We start from the raw sequence: 19,935 nt of genomic DNA, 5'->3' as shown, positions 1-19,935 counted from the left end.
GCTCCAGCTTCTTGACGCTTTAATCAGCCTTCCCTAGGCCTTCGGGCCCGTTTTTGAATGTTTATACAAAAACGGGCCGAAGGCCAGTGAATGGGCTGATATTAAAGCTTCAAGACTGGAGCTGAACCTGGTTTGCATGACTCCAGTGGACATTCTAGTTACAAGAGGCAGGTAACTGCGAGCTCGTACCTTGAACCTGAATGTACTAGTGAACAAATAGTTGGAAAGATGAAAGCTTCAAATAAGACATTGTAATTTATAAATAGAGTAAATACATAAATATTATAATTATCAACGAAAAACCAAATTAATATAGTTTCAACCACCCTGAAAACTTCTGCAACTGAAAGTATTTATTTATAGATTGATACATACAATATCATCCTCAACTATGAATGATTGGAAAAGGAACAACAGACTTAAAGCCCAAAACTGTTCCTTTCCCAAATTTAAATAAAAATTGATAGGTTCATGTGGCATTCCAATCTCAATTGAAATTTAAGAGGCTGTTCAACCAGGACTAAGTGTTCTATAGTGGAATGGAAAAATATTCATCAATTCTATTTTAATTTCAAGTTTATTCTAATTTGATACAGTATTAACCCTTTCTAACCCAAATTATCAAAATGAAGAAATTTTTTTTTATAAGTTACAAAGTTATAAAAAAAAGTTCAAAGGGTTAATTAACTATAGAGGTCCAAGCTATAATGGCAGTGTTTGATTAGTAATGGCATTGCTATCCTTGTCTATCATTCAACAAAGCGGATAGCGCTATCTCTTTCACGATTTGCTCTGTTGCCAGATCGTCTTTTAACAATGTAGAATTAATAATTAATTAACAAAATATTTCATCTTAATTATGTAAATTCATTATGAAATTATTGAAAAACATAATTTCTTGCTTCCACACAGTGTGAGAATGGCTTACTTTGCGTTTTTCCAGTACCTAATTAAGTACTGTCATCTTGTATGGGGAAATTCTCCGAGGGTTGCAGAGATATTGAGGTTGCAAAAGAAAGTTGTTAGAATTATCAATGCTTCAGGTCCCTTTGGATTACTGCAAGCCTATATTTATAAAATTAAATATTAAGACTGGCATCAATCTCTAAATCTTTGAACTTGCTGCTTACTCTATAAGGTTGTGCATTCAATATATTTTTTTTCTTTTTCTAATCTATTGGACAGGTTCTTAGGACATAATATATGCAATTGAAATATTTTTATCAGCTTCTGTTAGCTAACAATAGGGCTTCAAAAGTCACTTTTTTGAGGTAGATGGTACACATACCCTACAAAAACTACTGGTCAGGAAAATATGCAAGTCTCCTTATCAATAAAGCAAAAATTACGTCAACTTTGTATTTGAGAATCTGAAAAAAATTAAATTTGAATGCATTTTAAACTCCTTTTTCACATTCAATGCTCGTTCTATAGACTTCAAATTCATAGCAACTTGTAGCGCTGTTCTTGATGAATAAAGTTGATGCTTAAACTTCTTTTATAGACACAATAATAGCCGCTGGTATGTTGTACCTTTAAAGCACGGTTTTACGCCTGCTATGCGGGCAGCAAGTGAATAGTAGAACTGGAGCAATCTAGCGGAATTAGTTTGTCCCTAGAGCTAAGCGCTCGACGTTACAGAAATTACCAGAAACATTTGATTCAATAAACCTGTATCAGCTACCGTCTTTGACAAGACAGAGGATCGGCAACGTTGTTCTGCTATTTTCCTCCACTGCCATTATAATGTGGACTTCTCTATAGATAAATAGATTGGCTACTGACGGTAGACAGTGGTGAGGTTGGCGAGGGCCCACACAGCCCAGTGCTGGCACTCAGGCGTATGTCGGACACGCGCCAACTGCAGAATCGGCTCGAACGATCGATAGTTGATGTTGCGATCCGAACGCAGGTTCCAGCGCTCTATGGCCTGCACCATGCGCGACAGCACCAACCAACGCGACGGTTCCTTGATGCTCCACGCTTCCTCGCCGTCCGAAGCGATGTGCGACAGCACTCCTGCCGCGTTGTAGCTCACCTGTAAGCGCGACAAGCGACAATTTAGTAATAGGTCGATGGCCTGTGAGCGACAATTTAGTGATAGGTTGCATCATACGCGACAAAACTAGCCAACGCGACGGCTCCTTAATGCTTCACGCTTCCTCGCCGTCCGAAGCGATGTGCGACAGCACACTTGCCGAGTTGTAGCTCACCTGTAAGCGACAAGCGACAATTAGTAATAGGTCGATGGCCTGTGAGCGACAATTTAGTGATAGGTTGCACCCATCGCGACAAAACTAGCCAACACGACGGCTCGCTTCCTCGCCGTCTGACGCGATGTGCGACAGCACACCTGCCGCATTGTAGCTCATCTGTAAGCGGCAAGCGATAATTTAGTAATTGAATCGACACATAAGGCAATGTGAGTGTACACAACATCTGTGAGTGTAGCTCACCTCCAAGCGATAAGCGAGAATGTGTAGAGTAAATTGTTCCAGTTCCAATCGTTAATTTATTGTTCCATCAGGTGACTAATGCAAAATGTTCCCATGGAACGCCATTTCAAAATCGTTGGTTCAAGCTTTTGGCGCGCACTTATAAAGTTGATTTTCACCAAAATGTGTCGTTTACTAGCTGCGTGAATGAAGAAAGGCTGTTTTACAATCCAACCGTCTAGAAAAGTGTGCATTTCTTAGAAAAAAGTTCCAGTTGACATGGGTCCTGAAATGCTTTGCTGCCGAGATAATGATGGCGGAAGATTCCACAATTTTCATTTTATAAATTTATGGCGGCCTCAAGAGGGTACTAAAATTGTCAATTATCATGTGAAATTGGATGAGAAATAGGATAAAACTGATTGAAAATATGTATCAATAACATCAATAATTGTTGAGATAATATAATATGTATTATAATGTTACTGTTTAAAAATATGTATTATATAATATGTCAAAAGTTCACCTCGATTCCATCGCTGGTCGAATCGACCAGCTCAGCGAAAACCGAGATGTATCGTGACGTCATCAACCGGGGTCTCAGCGCCTTCACCTCGGCACGTTGCCTAGCAACCCCATCATGTTCCTCATCAGCTCGTCCTTGTTGGGGAACAGCTACAAACAAACAAAAATTTTCAAGTTTACTTTTCAAACAAGGAAGAGAGTTTACATTAAGCTGAGTTACACCAAAGTTATTAACAAAATGTTAATCTTTATAGATTCTATAAGAATGAACGGAACTTGATAAACACATATGTTCATCATGTGTATGATAAGTTATGTTCAATCTAATAGAATCTATAAGGATTAAGTTATTGTGTACAGTAAATTGTTCCAGTTCCAGTAGAAGGAGTTCAAGAGATTGGACTGACTTTTTTGCTCGAAATCCCCCTCCCCCTCTCCCCCCTCGTCCATCCCTCCTCCCCTTCCCCCCGCCTGTAGGGCGGGGGGTGTTCTAAAAATAGATTTCCCCTTCCCCCTGTCCAGTGGAGGTGAGGGGGATAGAGAGAGAGGGAGATATATCTTTCTCTCTCTTTCTAAAAATAGATTTCCCCTTCCCCCTGTCCAGTGGAGGTGAGGGGGATAGAGAGAGAGGGAGATATATCTTTCTCTCTCTTTCTAAAAATAGATTTCCCCTTCCCCCTGTCCAGTGGAGGTGAGGGGGATAGAGAGAGATATCTCTCTCTCTCTCTCTCTCTCAGGTGAGGGAAAAAAAAATTTCCCTTTTAGGAGGAAAAATTCCCTCTCTCTACTGTCAAATTAAAGTGAATCCATATTTCTACATCTAATGCTATACTGACAGATTGAGGTGAAACCTAAAGATGTGGGGAAAAAATCTCTTTGAGAGGGAAAAATTCTCTACTGTCAAATTAAAGTGAATTCATATTTCTACATCTAATGCTATACTGACAGATTGAAGTGAATGCATTTCGCTCTACTATGATGCCAGACTCACTTTGAGAAATTCCTTTGGTGTCAGATTAAAGTGAATTCATATTTCTACATCTAATGCTATACTGACAGATTGAAGTGAATCCATTTCGCTCCAATGATATACTACGATGACAGGCTCAAGAGATAGAGATCTCCTTCTTTTACTCGTGCCATCTCTTTCCCGCACCCTTTCCGAAAGGAAAGGAGATAAGAATCAATTGAGAAATTCTCTCCCAGTATAGATGAGAGGGAAAAAATTCCCTTGGTGACAGATTAAAGTGAATCCATATTACTCTAATCCAAAGTGAGGTCAATGACTCTCTCTACATCTAATTGAATTGAGAAATTCTCTCTCATCTAATGCTATAAATCTCTACGTTCTTTTACATTTTTTATCTGCAATATCGTACAAGCATTTCCAAAGTTCATCGGAATTTTTAACAACAGATAATGACGAATCATTTGTACAATCATAATGTAGATGACCGCTGTCTAGAATATTGAGCAGTTCGAAAATCTCAGATAGAATCGAAAAGTGTACATTTTCTGTTTTTGTTAACGGTAAATCAACATCTTGACATCCTGTTGAAAATTTAATATTCTTCGCAATTGAATCAAATTCATTAAATGAAATTGACATCAAGAGACGAGATAATTTTTTGAATTTTGAAAAACCATAACACTGCATCTCGCAGATGTTTGACGTGACTCGAATGAGGGGGAAAGATTTCTAAATTGATGAGATGCACGTGTTATAGGCGCACGTGCACTAAAGATTACCCCACACGTGCTGTCTGCTCTAGCTCTAAGCAGCAACTAAACTAAAAAACGTGAATGGGATATCGGAATGAAAAATCATTTGAAGGCAGAAAACGTTTATTTACACATTTCACTACAACAATACATAACTTCATCTTCAATTCTAATTAGCTTATCTATACATAAATTATGAGGACGATAATAACATAGATAGTCTCTTATATCATTTAAATTCACCGTGCTTAGAAAAATGTCTTTCAATTGCTTCGCCAAACTATAATTTTCAGGAGTTGATTTCCTAATTGCACTTTCACACTCATCGTACCAATCAATACAGTTTTTTAACCTCACTTCCAATTCGTTGTCGGGAGCCAACCACTTTCTCGGATCCATGTTGTTGAGCGAATGAAGAAAACTAAGTGTAGGCAGGAACTATTATAGAGTAATTAAGTGGTCTTTCTTCATCAATTGACGATAGACAACATGTACGCGCTTTATGCAGTCTCAATGCATGCAGGCAATAAACACACTGTAGATCCTTTCCGTTGTAGAAGAATCCATAACGAGCAAAGTTTCTTTTCTGTGAATTTGTGTACATTGGAGCCATTTTCATACTTTGCATTCGATTGTTTTCGCACAAGAAATTATTTGTTTGATACATATTTTTAAACAACAAAGAATTATAATGTTGAGCAGAGAATAACGCACAGCGAGAATGTGGTTTATTTTTATGAATGTTGCATGCAGCATAACACCATGAACTAGTGAAAAAGCTGAAATCAGGTTTTGGAAAATCCTCTGGTATGCATTGTACGTTGCTATGCAATCTTCTTAAAAACTTTGCTTTCTCAGTTCCTTTTGTGAAAATTTTCTCATAAGCTGCAAGGTAATCACGTATTAATGACTCACTGTATTCTAAATCTCCATCTTCCCATTTTATTTTATGATAGTGACGTTCTAACCATGTTACATCGTTATACAATTTTGCACTCAATTCTGTCTTTGCAAATGGTGATTTGAAATGGAACACAATATAATTATTAAACTGATCAATTATGGCAAGTTCTTTCACAATAATTTGATTACAATCTTGTTTAAACCAGTGAAGATCAACCGTAGCAATTTTAGCACTCGCTTGACCTTCTTTCTCTTCGCGGGCTTTGTCTCTCCCCTCAGCGGCGGCGGCGGACTCCTCGAATCCTCCTTTGTCCTCCTCCACCTGCAGCGGCTTCGGTAATCCTTCGTCTCTCCCCTCCTCCTCCTCCACCTCCAGCGGCTTCGGTGTACTGCACCTTGCTTCATAATAGAAACTATCAAGATCGCACTGAATACCAATAGAGCGAGTTTGTGGCTTGTCCAAAATATCAGAACACAAAGAATAGGACATGTTGGCTGTTCAAAGGTGAAACTGATAATGGCTTACATTTGTCGCAGTACACACCTTATATAACCTGCAGTGATGCACTCTATCAACAAATTACTGAACTTCTTTCACCATACTCGTGAGAGGTGTGTATTCCATCACACGATCGCTAATTAAAACGCAATACGCGGAAGTATTTGCAGGTACTGCACTTTTAAATTCCATTTCAATACGAACATCTGTCGATGATTTCAAATGACTTGGTTGGTGTGAACAATCTACAACAATCAGCGGTGTTGATTCACAAAATGTTTTAAAATCGATTTCTGTTCCGAGTTCGCTATTGATTGAATGATTATAATACGAGGGCGCGAAATCCAAGAACATCCGGTATAAAACCTCCTTCTTACCTAGCAGATTTTCATATGGATAATACTCACTGTTCAAATATACTTTAACATTGTAAATACCGCAGCTATCGAAATTAGATATTGATTTTTTAATTTTATTCTTACGATCAGTTTGAAATGCAATTATAACGTATTTTGGACTATCAAAACTCGATGTGGTACGAACTGCCCAAGAATGGTTAAGTGAATTTTGCAAATTTGGTAATTCACAAATTTCCCAATGGCGGAAACCTAATTTCAGTGGAGTGTCAGCATCGAGCAGTCTCAAAAATTTCAGTCTTACATGATCTTCTAAAGTTATGTAGGGCATGCGCCATTGCAGTTTTGTAATTTTCACACTAACGTTTGTTCCGCTTTGAGACTCAACACAATTTAGATCTGTCGGTGACCTCAATAAGACGAGTTCCTGTTTCAAATTTAAAATTATTCTTTGAAAATCTTCAAAAAACGGGAGGATTAATTTCAGCGGAACACAGAAAGTGAATGTATTATCCGTTAGCTCATATCCTGCTCTGTCAAAACCAGCCAAGTGATATGTGTTTTTATCGAGAGTATTTTTCACCAATATAGCTTTAATTGTGGATGTTAATCCAATCAATCTTGATTTAGAAATTTGCTGACCTGCTAATTCATATCGTATTTCGTCAAAAAGGTTACCGATTACGTTACTGCTTAATTTATAGTCTGCTGCAACTGGTGTATCGGCTGGGTCTTTTCCCGGTTTTGTACAGTTAACTGTTCCCTCAATCAATATGAATGATTTACAAGGTAAAGAATAGACATCTAAAGAATTTATGCCAATACGTGCCTCGTCAGAGTTTTTTATTTCCTGTCCCGAATAAACTGTATGAGTGTGAAATTGGAATTTAGTAATATCATTATAAAACTGAAGGTCTGTCTCCACATCCAGAATTTCACTAATTGCTGCCGCTCCCCCGCCTAACATGTCGCCAATCGACTATAAAACCCAACTTTTCTAATATTCTTGCGCTTTTAGCCGACAAAGCACGTTTGTTTTTAGGTGTTGTCGCTATCGCGTTCCTTTCTCTAATGACTTGATTGGTCTTATTCGAACGTGGGTTGAAAATAAGATAACCCATTACTTTTCACGTATGTGCAACCTAATTGTAATTGTATCTCCGCGGAAATCAATAAACGATCCGTTCTGGTCCGTTACCTTTACATTAATAGTTTGAATTCGATGTGTATTCAAAGGTACATAAATAATCGGTGATGGTACTTCGTTTATTAAATAACCGCTAGGAACCTTTGGTAAAAATTCGTAGATTACATGTTTTTGTTTTCCCTCAGAGTAACTGCCGCAAGCTAAATTACACTCAACAAGAATACTGTCAACGCTTGTTATGTTAACCAAATGTTTGGAATAATGCCATTTATTTGGCTGCAAAACAACATTATCAAAACCAAGTATCTTAGCAATCGAATCAGAACGTGTTAAATCAATGGCTTTATCAGAATGAATTTCAATCTTCATAGTATTTACGTTTGCACGTATAATAAGTTTATTCTTCTTGTCATCAATATTCAATTTATTCTTTAAAGATTTTATAATATCCTCAACTTCATATGCACCAGTATCCAACTCGATTAATCTATCACCATATTTGAAGCTGGAATTTGTTCCTTTGTTAATGTTTGCAATACTATTGTAACTGGAAAAATTAATCAATCCAATTTCCCATTCACGATTTTTATCCAATTCTATAATTTCTTGTAAATGTTCATAGAGATCACTTGTGTTAGATCGTAATGTAATAACCACCATCTTGTGTGTTCACCACAAACACTTAATTACAACTGATTTGCAAGAACAATAATGTAAGATGACCACAAAAATCGCTATTTAATGGTTGCATATGCTCTACATTATAAAATATATTTACTCCATTTTCTTTTTTCCAATATTTGTCCAATTCGTATGGAGGTTGTAAATTTCCAATTGGATCAAAATACCAAACATTAGAACCAATTTTCTTATATGCTACCCAATGTGTCCCATCCTCGCTTTCCCTTGCTAAATTCACAATGGCATTCTCGTTTTTTAGAATTTTTTTGGGTAATGCATCTAGCATATATATGCCTCTTAACCGAATCTGTAATAATTTCGACCAATCAATCAAATCATAATTACTCAATTCTCCTTCATATTCATGTCTTCTTCTTCTTCTTCTTCCTACTCTTCTTCGTTGTTCTACGTTTCTTAACTTGAGGGAATAAACTCACTCCATATGATGCTGGTGGGGGTGGGGGTAGAAGTCTGCCACCACTTTTAGGAAAAGGCTTCAAAAAATATCCTTTTCCTGCAATATGCTTTTTCAACTGAGCTATAGCTTTGCGTCTAATATCGTTACTATAACTTCTCCTCTCCCCCTTCTTCTTCTTCTTCTTTCTCAAAGTCCCACCAAACGCCGCTTTAGCTTTCATAACGTTTGTAACAAGATAGCTAAGTGCTTTCTCGGCAAGGGGTGTTTGAGGATTTTTGAAAATGTCCCATGCAGCGTTCGCTAGAGCCCTGTCAGCTACCGCCCGAGTTTTATTATCGCTATTTTGAGTATAGGCTATATCGTGGGCCTTGCAAGCTTTATCTAACGAATTTATACCTTGGTCACCTCTCTTTAACCTTTCATTAACCTTCGTGCCCGGGCCACACCACTCGTATCCGGGAATATGATATTCTTCCCCCAGGTTATCAATTACCTTATTTAGAATAGTTGATGTTACATTACCTGCCAAACCTTTAAAAACTCTTGCTGCTGAACTCAAGATACCTTTACCCCGTTTCCTCGAACTCTGCTTTTTTCTCGAACTCTGCTTTTTTCTCCTACATACCATTTTTCATTACCTTTCAACTCAATGGTTGAACATTAACTGAGGTTAATTAATTAATCAATACATCAACTTGATTTGGTTTAATGTTCAACCAATGAGTTGGAAGTGAATTCATATTTCTACATCTAATGCTATACTGTCAGATTGCTATGATACATTGCTTGAATGATAAGAATATTATTTCAAATCTGAAAGGTGAATGTGATTTGAAAAGGGAAGAAATGATGCTGGGCCACCCACATCTGTGGGAGCACGAGAAGGAGGGGGCGAGAAGCTGGCAGCGCTTACCTCTAGCGGTAAGTCTACTGAGCATGCTCACAACAAACTATAAAAGACGTGCTCACCTTATTTGAATTATCATTCACAACAGAGCAGCTGAAGCATTTCTTCTTCTTCTGTGTGATATTCATTACGAACTTATCAACATCGTCAACAACAGGTAAGAATTGAAAACAATTTTTTATCAAATATGCACACATTTTATTCAACTATTCAACTATTCACATACATCTATACAATTCGTAACACATAAGTGTCCACGAATTGTATACAGATATAAAAATTGTTAAGCTTTAACAATTTTTATATCTGTCCAATTTGGACACTTATGTGTTACTACTAACACATAATTTTTACACGTTTCGTTGAAATGTCGTATTTTTCCCGCATCAATGCAGGAAGCGAATCTTTGAGGCAGATACACCTCGCATTTGCTTCCTGCATTGATTATTTTTAAAATTATACGTCGCCCGTGCTGGTTTGTGTGCTCCCTCGCCGAGACGATGCGGTATGGTTGATCCTCCTCTAACTCTCGCAGCGGGACCCATGGCTTGGGTAGAGGTTTGTTAACGAGTTGTACAAAGTCCAATTCAGCCTCCTTTATTAACGGTACGAGCGAGGAGTCCTCATCCACCACACGTTTCTGTTGAAAAATATTTGATTAGTGTCTTATTTGTTTCAGATCTCTACATCAGATTATCATCGAATTCTCTGCATAAAGTGAGTAATATCAGTTATTGAAATATCATTGTTGCATGATTGGCTACTTTAAATAATAATATCTAAGCAGTTCAAATAATATTTCTTAGCATCAATTCGGTTCAAATATATTTCCTTAGCATCATTCGGTTCAAATATATTTCCTTAGCATCAATCGGTTCAAATAATATTTCCTTTGCATTCCAAGCACTTCAATAATATTGGTAACATTGTTGCATGAGTGGCTACTTTAAATAATATAATATCTAAGCAGTTCAAATAATATTTCCTTAGCATCAATTCGGTTCAAATAATATTTCCTTACATTCCAAGCACTTCAAATAATATTGGTAACAATGTTGCATGAGTGGCTACTTTAAATAATAATATCTAAGCAGTTCAAATAATATTTCCTTAGCATCAATTCGGTTCAAATAATATTTCCTTTACATTCCAAGCACTTCAAATAATATTGGTAACATTGTTGCATGAGTGGCTACTTTAAATAATAATATCTAAGCAGTTCAAATAATATTTCCTTAGCATCAATTCGGTTCAAATAATATTTCCTTTGCATTCCAAGCACTTCAAATAATATTGATAACATTGTTGCATGATTGGCTACTTTAAATAATAATAATATCTAAGCAGTTCAAATAATATTTCCTTAGCATCAATTCGGTTCAAATAATATTTCCTTTGCATTCCAAGCACTTCAAATAATATTGGTAACAATGTTGCATGAGTGGCTACTTTAAATAATAATAATATCTAAGCAGTTCAAATAATATTTCCTTAGCATCAATTCGGTTCAAATAATATTTCCTTTACATTCCAAGCACTTCAAATAATATTGGTAACATTGTTGCATGATTGGCTACTTTAAATAATAATAATATCTAAGCAGTTCAAATAATATTTCCTTAGCATCATTCGGTTCAAATATATTTCCTTTGCATTCAAGCACTTCAAATAATATTGGTGACATTTATGCATGATTGAATACTTCAAACGATAATATCTCATAATACCATTTCTAATCAGTTCGAGGAAATATTGCTTGCATTCTAATCAGTTCAAATAATATTCAGATCAAATAATATTCATATCAAATAATCAAAGACTCGTATGTGCACAGATTTTTTAACAATCAATCACAGAAAAAAAATCTGTGCATACACAAGTTAATAATATTTGTTGAAACTAACCTTTGATTGAGGGAGCAGCTCATCCTCCTCTTCGCCGCTGACTTCACCCTCCTCGAAGGCGAGTTTCCTCTTGGCCTGCCTCTGCCTGATGTTGTTTGACAGCATTGTCAACACAGCACGCCGCGGCGCCCACGTAGCTGCTGGACGCAAGCGTTGGATGGGGCTGTCCGAAATCACCATCTCGCCCCCTGGTGATGTTGGATGCCGTGGAGCAGCTGCAGCGGAGGCAGGAGTGGAGGCGGCAGCAGCAGCAGAAGAGCTGGCACAGGACTCGGTAGCTTTGCGCTGCCAGTAGTTTAGCACATGCTGCGGGGGCGGGCTATCCGGCAGGATAAGGGACGGAGAACTCATCTCGTGTGTGTGTGAAGTCTCTGTTGTCTCTGATGTAAATGGTAATTTTCCTCTCATCGCTTGTGTTTATATAGCATTCGTTTCTCTCTCTGTTTCAGACACGTGTGAGCGAGAGCGTGCCACAAGGCGAAAAAAATTCGAATTTCTCCCCCAACAACAACACGTGCTCCCAGATTGTTATCAGATTGTAAGTATGCCACACACGATCATTTTTCGAATAGCATCCATGTGTTAGAAGACAAAAAAAAAATCTCGTCTAGAACTTAGCATGAGACATTGCTAGAATTTATTCTACGCCCCAATAAAACCCATGATTCTAATTTTATAATTCAAATCAATGTTAGATCCTTCAACATCAAAGTAAGAGCATCTCATTTTTCAAACATGAATCTTGTCAGCGTTTTCTATCATCAATATGACATTTTAATATTTTAACAGTAGCAAAGTTGTTGCATTTCATTTATTTACAATATTGCACACATACTTGATTTTGATCTTTCTTTGTCAATCCTGTTCTAAGCCTGTCTCATCTGCAGAATCTCCTAAAAAATTCCAGATAACTTGATTTAATTGTTCTTCTGTTAAATGAGCATTGTTTTCTATTATAACTTTTTTAATTTTATCGATAGAGTCTTTAAGATGTGCACACGGACATCTCCATGAATCGGGGATATCACCATTGCCCCAGAATTTATCATATGATGAACCGTATAAATCACAAACAAGAATATGATTATAGTTATCACTATGCCAAACTCCTAATTTTTCATAGTCTCTCACAAAAGTTAAATATTGTAGATTTGTCCATCCTTTTTCTGCTAACTGTCCCAATATATCTAGGTGCGTGTCCAAGAGTACACTTAATTTTATATTGATATCTCATTTTTTCTAAAGGAACAGAATGGTATTCACTTAATTGATTAAAATGTCTATCTATAATGAATTGAACGAACAAATCTGAAGACTTTAACTCAGTCTCCACACCAAACACATTATCCATCTCAGTACACTAGCTTGATGTTGTATCAGCAAAGAGAAGATCACAACTAACAGAGTACCTTGCTCCAGCTTATTATTATTATTATTATGAAAAGCACACTCTAGCGATAATTTATTGTACTTTATAGCACTCTATTTCTAATAAATATTTCAGACCATAGAGGAATAGCATTCTCGATTCAGTTATTAAATATTTCACGACATAGAGGAATAGCATTCTCGATTCAGTTATTAAATATTTCATTGTTTTCACAGCATTTTCTCACCTCTCAACTCGAGTTCCGAACCTCATAACCAGTTGAGCTCTCGTCGAGACAACACAGCTGAGAGGAATCATAGAACGGTCGCGTGAGAGGAATCAATCATAGCATAATCATCTACACCTGTATCCCGCTATCTACACCTGTAGCCTGCTATCTACACTCGAGGAGATTCACGCAGCATCAACCACTACATGTAAGTACATTTTTACTTTGATTTTATCCTCTGAGGAGGAAAATAGTCCTCCGAGGAGAGGTTTTCTCCTCCGATGACTATTTTTCTCCTCCGAGGACAGGTTTTCTCCTCCGAGGAGAAAAAACCTTCTACAATATACTGCATGCATGCGATTTATCTTTAGAATATGATATATCCGGAACATCCAAGCCCCGCTCTTCTTTCTCACACTCATCGTATAAACAAAACGGTAAATGTATTACTTTTTCAATTGGTTCATCGATAATATATTTACAATAGACACATTGCAGATAGAATGGATTTTTATGTAAGAAATAACCAATTCTCGCAAAATACTCTGCTTTATTGCGTAATGATTTACAAAAGTCACAATGTAGATGGTGTGGAGGTAGTTTTTCAAAGTACTCTCCTTGAACGGATGAATCTTCTACACAATTAAAAGTTGAATATCTTTCTTCATATTCTCGTAGAATATTATTATCGTAATTCTCCTCTTCAATTGTTATATTATCTTTCCTTCTACAGTTTGGACTGTACCTTGCATGTTCTATTGCTGGTATGTCACTTTCTTCCCATTTTCCCAAATAAATTGAACAAAATACACATCGCACAATGTCTGGTGGAGATGAGAATATAAATCCCTCTTTCGCCATGTTTTCCGCGGACAAATGCGGAGAAGATTTCAACCATCTTTTATCAAAAGATAATAATCTTAATCTTTCATGCAACATTATGTGATCTTGAGATATCATTTTCACACACCCTTCTTCTACCAATGACAATTCACAACTAAACATGTTGTTGTTGTACTCTATCTCATCCTGATCGTTTTGTTTTTTCAGAATCATGCCGAGGGAACGCAGACTACGTGGTATCAATTCCGCAGCAGCCCGCCATCGCATCAGCCTCGATGAGGAGGATATCGACATCACCAGCGTGCTCGAGAGCTCGAAACGTCGAGTTTTCGATATAATTAGGGAACATGCGGCACGCTATGATGGGAATGTAAAGTGGTTCATAGTCCTCAACGTTTTGCTGTATAAATTAGTGGTGATGGATGACAAGCAGGTTGGTGACTCTGTCTCATCTCTAATAAATCTACATAGTTACTCCAACATAGTGCTAAACGTGCTTGAGAACTATGAAGATTTTAATGAGCATTTCATGTTAGCTGTGAGAAAAATCCTCTCATCTTTTGAAAATTTCGTAAGATATGGGAGTGGATGGGTGCTAAAGAAAATTGAATCACTGGATGTGAACGTGATTAAATTTAATCCTATATACACATCCAGTTTCATTCAGACACCCCAGTTTTTGAAAAACAAAAATTGTATTATAAATGTGAAAAATCTCTCTGACGAAAAATGCTTTTTATGGTCAGTGCTCGCGTATTTCCATCAGAAGCCGAGGAACTCCAACTTGAGTGTAAAGTATTTGAGCAAGTTTGCTCACACACTTAATACGCGAGGTGTAAATTTCCCGGTGACGACACGCGATATTAAGAAATTTGAAATACTCAATCCGGACATTGCAATTCACGTCATCGCGTATGACAACAAAAAGTTTTTCCCCTTCCGTACAAGCATTTTCCGCACTCGTAAACACCAAATTAATCTTTTAATGCTAAAAGGCGATGCAGGAAAAACTCATTTCTGTTTAGTAAATACCGCGAATGGGAAAAACGGGCTATCTCGTCTTCTCTCCCACCTTTCAAAATGCCACGGGCAAGTACATGTTTGTAATTTCTGTTTTCACCAGTTCACATCGAAGAAATCTAAGAATTGTGATGGTAAAGCAAATTTGTTGAAACATGTGGAACTTTGTTCCAAGTTTGAATCTCAGCGCGTTTCATATCCTAAACGCAGAGAGACAATTAAATTCAAGAAACTAGGCGCGACGTTGAAGAAAAAGTACACCATTTACGCGGATTTAGAAACATACGTTGTTAATATCGATAATGATGATGATGATTCCGATTCTGATGAAGTTACTCGTAGTTACACAAAGAAAACGGCGCGTCATATTCCCTGCGGGTATTGTTTCGTTGTTATCGATGTTAACGGGGAAATCGCTCACGGACCTGTACTCCATAGATCGAGTAGTTTAGACGAAAAAATCATGGAGAAATTTCTTCAGGAAATTACAGATCTCGGTGACATTTTGTATGAGGATATGAAACGAGAAATTCCGATGCAAGCTTTATCCGAGAGTCAAGAGCGTGAATTTCAAAATTCAGTAAACTGCGGGCTTTGTGCTGAACCGTTTTTAGACAGCGATATTAAATGTCGTCACCACGCGCATGAAACCGGTAATTACTTGTGTGCGGCACATGTTTCTTGTAATTTAACAGCTCGTACTCCGGAGTACATATCGTGTTATTTTCATAATTTCTCCGGTTTTGATTCGCATTTTATTCTAAAATCGCTCGGTAAATGTAAAAAAGAAATTTCCTGCATCGCAAATACGTCAGAGAGATTTTTGACACTTTCAGTAGGCAAAATTAAATTTTTAGATTCCTACAAGTTTATGTCTGAATCCTTGGAAGTATTGGTGCGTAATTGGTAGAGAGTACAGACATGGAAAAGAAGTTCGAACGATTATTTTCGGTGTTTGATGATCCACCTCGCGAACACAGACAGCTCTTGTTGAAAAAAGGAGTATATCCCTACTCGTACATGAGCTGTCCCGAAAAATTCGCGGAAACATCGCTTCCTCCCATCGAATGTTTTCATAACGACTTAACTGATACACCTCTGTCTCGCGAAGAATATGAGCATGCGCAAAGAGTGTTCTCAACATTCAAGCTGAAAAATCTGGGTGAATATCACGATTTTTATTTATGTTTGGACGTAATGCTATTAGCAGTAGTTTTTGAATCCATGAGGTCTACGCTTTTTAGCTCGTACGGCCTCGATGTGACCCATTTTGTTTCCCTCGCGCACTTCACCTGGAATTGCATGCTGAAACACACTAAAGTCGAACTGGAATTACTAACAGATCCAGACATGCATCTTATGTTTGAGGCGGGAATGAGAGGCGGGGTCTCATTTATCGGTAAACGTTATTGTGAGGCGAATAACAAACATCTACCCGAAACATACGATCCTTCAAAACCGTCTAATTATCTGCTTTATATTGATGCAAACAGTTTATACTCGGAAGCTATGAGCCGAAGCTTGCCTGTTGGAAATTTCAAATTCCTCTCAGAGGAAGAAATTTCCAGCCTTGATTTCGCGAATTTGGACAGCAATTCAGAAACCGGGTATATAATAGAATGTGATCTCAAGTACCCCCAAGAGTTACATGATAAGCATGCGAGCTTCCCCCTTGCTCCTCTCCACCAAACCCCGCCGCGCGAATTGCTGTCGAACTACCAAACAAATGAGAACGGTCAAACTGGAACCAAAAAGCTCATGAACACACTTTTCGACCATGAAAAGTACATTGTTCACTATGTCAATTTAAAGCTCTACCTTCAGCTCAGTTTGAAATTATTGAAAGTGCATCGCGTCATTAGCTTTTCCCAATCTCCCTGGCTGAAAAGCTACATCGACTTCAATATCCGGAATAGACAGAACGCGAAAAATAAATTTGAAATATCCTTCTTTAAGGCCTGTTGCAATCTGATATTTGGTAAGACAATTCAGAGTAGTCGTAAGCAAATGAATGTTAAAATTATCACAGATGAAAAACGGTTAGATAAGTACATTTCAAACCCGCTATGTAAACGCTGGCAAATAATTAGTCCGAACGTGATCGCGGTTTTCTCTCATAAGTTAGAACTTAAAATGAACAAGCCTGTCTATTCCGGCTTTTCCGTACTGGAGTTGAGTAAATTCCATATGTACGATTTTTTCTATTGTAAATTACAAAAAATTATACCGTGGGATCGTATAGAACTGTGCATGACTGACACCGACAGTTTTCTTCTAAACCTTAAAGTCGAAGATGTGTATCAGTTAATTAGAGAAAATTTGTCCCTTTTCGATACTTCTAACTATCCACCTTCCCACCCTTGCTTTTCCATGGAGAGAAATAAAGTTGTAGGAAAGTTCAAGGATGAGACCGGGTCAAAGCCTGTCCATAGATTTCTCGGACTTAGATCCAAACTTTACTCATATTTAGTTTGTAACGAGAATGAAGAACTTGTAAATAAATGTATAGCAAAGGGTGTACAGAGCGGAGTAAAATGTAGAAAGCTTAATTTTAATTTATATATGAAATCATTGTTTGAACGTAGTGAACATGTAGAAAAATTTAATATGTTAAGATCCTATAATCACACCATGTATCAGGTTGAATGTGCAAAAATCTGTTTGAGCCCTTATGATGATAAGAGGTATATTGCTGAGAATGGTGTTGATACTCTCCATTTGGACATTATAGAGTGCCCACAACACTCTAACTGATTGGTCAGTATGTCCCATGACAATCATCCGTCACCACTGATTTTGATTTGTCTGTTGTAAATATCATGAATATTATTAGATCTAAGTTAGCTTTAGAGCTTCATAGCGTGCTGCGTGTGAACTATCCCACTCGCAAATATGAGTTGAAAAGTGAAAAAGACTTGCTTCAAGCCGATCTCATTGAGATGACAAGTTTATCACGTTTTAATAAGGGTTACAAATATATCTTAGCTGTTATTAATTGTTTTTCAAAATTTGCATATTGTGTACCATTAAAAGACAAGACAAGCCAATCTGTATTTAACGCTCTCGAGCCAATTATTTCTAAAAATAAGGAGTTAAGCTGTTCCAAACAGATCAAGGAACAGAATTCTTAATTTAAAAGTTAAAGCATTATTAGATAGATATAGTATTAAACATTATCATGTTTTTACTGATAAGAAAGCCTCCATAGTTGAAAGGTTAATAGAACACTTAAAGCAAAAATTTATAGATATTTAACTGAACATGGAACCAAAAACTGGTCATCACAACTAGACAGTTTAGTTCAAGATTATAATGCAACAATGCATTCATCCATTAGAATGAAACCTGAAGATGTGAGGAAAAAAGATCGTAATCATGTTTTAATGTCATTGAATTCTGCATTCAATAGACGATATAAATTGAAAAATTCAAAACCGAAATTTAAGCTAGGAGATGTTGTACGAATCTCAAAGAAAAGGGTTCTTTTCGATAAATCTTATAACATAAACTGGAGCGCAGAGTATTTTGTAATTCATTCTATATTTCCTTCTCAACCTTGTGAAGTTGTGCTCCTGGGGGGTTTATCTCTTATGATAGAGTCCCACGTTATGAAGCTATTGTAAGAAGTTGTGGATTGCAATTCCCTCACAGATAATACGATGTTTCTGGTATTTATAAGAGCAGTCTCTAAATTCCCTCTTTTGCGAATAAATTCACAAAAAATTAAGGCCTTCCGGCTCGCAAAATTACTGGGTTCAAACCTCAGCTCTAGCTCAGTGGCAGAAACATGAATTTTATAAGTACAAATAATCACCATAAGGTTCAAAGACCAGGTATTGATAATTCTTACCGCTGCTTCTATGAAGTTCTTGAAGAATACCAGTAAGGAAATTAAAAGAATATTTGATGACTGATTATCAGTAACCATGTACCACTAGAGAATAATCAGGACCAACTATAGTTGTTTCTAGTTGATTCTTAAAACGCTCGTCGTGAATACAAGTATTCACCAATATACCCTTTCAAAATTCCTTAGAACTTACAACGCCAGTTCTTGAAGCTCTCTGGATCCTTATATGATATAACTGGAACCTTATTAATATAATTTCTTAATATACTTGTTCTGGCTGATAAAATGAATATCATCAAAGGATGATAAATATTGAGTGCTTTGAATAAGGTTAATATAATTGATTCAATAATTTTAAATGCTGCTAGATATTTGTTGGTACCAAAACAGCTCAAACTATATAACACGAGATGAGTTGGGATATAATAAAAAATTCTATAAGTTTGTATGCTGACATGAAACACAAAATATATTCCCACAAAAAAGATGTGCATAAAATATTCGATATAACTATAATTCACTTAAATAATCTACTTTTAAAATCTGAATAATTATCACAGGCTTTGCTAATATTCACAATAATGAATTTCAAATTCATAAATATATTATATTTAATACTGGTACTTAGACTTCCAATCAATACAAAATTCTACCAATAAAAACCTGTTCGGTCTATAAGTTTGATATGATATGTTTTGTTCAATAAACAAAATTAATATTAATAAATTAATATTCAAACATGAGATCTCAGGGATTTAATGAATTCGGGCTGTGCATGGAAGTAAGCTTCCTACATATAATAAATAAATTTATAAAATGTTCTGTGAACTATGTGATATTGTTCAACACGTGGTGACTTTCTATTTTATTCTAATTAATTGGAATAGCGCTTTTTTATTAATTATTACCCCACTGAACGTAGACAAATGAGCTCATTTGGTTTGACTTATCACTCACTGACTGAAGTTCTGGATGTTCTCGTGGATTGAATTAATTATTTCCAATAATTAATTAGGTAGGCTCCTTTTCGTCACTGCTGGGCTAACGTGTGATCCAGATTTTTATAAGTTTCTTTCGAATTAAAGCTATTTTTATGGGAATCTTTACAATTACGAACTCCTTGACAG

The 19,935-nt window shown here is 36.6% G+C and overlaps 2 protein-coding genes across 3 annotated transcripts in view; both read right to left on the bottom strand.

Moving 5' to 3' along the window:
- Nucleotides 1-1,390: 1,390 nt before the first annotated feature.
- The window catches only part of LOC120352100 (protein zer-1 homolog), a 33,260-nt gene continuing 14,715 nt past the window's right edge, over nt 1,391-19,935 (bottom strand). The window contains exons 3-4 of one of the 2 annotated variants that reach the window (XM_039431787.1): nt 2,962-3,110; nt 1,391-2,038 (exon numbers count right to left, since the gene is read on the bottom strand). In XM_039431787.1, the coding sequence (XP_039287721.1) occupies nt 1,778-2,038; nt 2,962-3,024 (324 nt within the window). In that variant the 5' untranslated portion in view covers nt 3,025-3,110 and the 3' untranslated portion in view covers nt 1,391-1,777. The remainder of the gene's footprint in view (nt 2,039-2,961; nt 3,111-19,935) is intronic. The other variant, XM_039431786.1, reaches the window with a different exon arrangement.
- Nucleotides 9,768-11,693, bottom strand: LOC111051573. The gene is made up of 2 exons (XM_039431785.1): nt 11,498-11,693; nt 9,768-10,233 (listed from the first exon to the last, which is right to left on the bottom strand). The coding sequence occupies exons 1-2, from the start codon at nt 11,675-11,677 to the stop codon at nt 9,877-9,879; spliced, it is 537 nt and encodes a 178-aa protein (XP_039287719.1). The 5' UTR covers nt 11,678-11,693; the 3' UTR covers nt 9,768-9,876.

Source organism: Nilaparvata lugens, chromosome 6 (assembly GCF_014356525.2).
Source record: "Nilaparvata lugens isolate BPH chromosome 6, ASM1435652v1, whole genome shotgun sequence".
Classification (NCBI taxonomy): Eukaryota; Metazoa; Arthropoda; class Insecta; order Hemiptera; family Delphacidae; genus Nilaparvata; species Nilaparvata lugens.
This window is presented reverse-complemented; position numbering and strand designations above follow the sequence as displayed.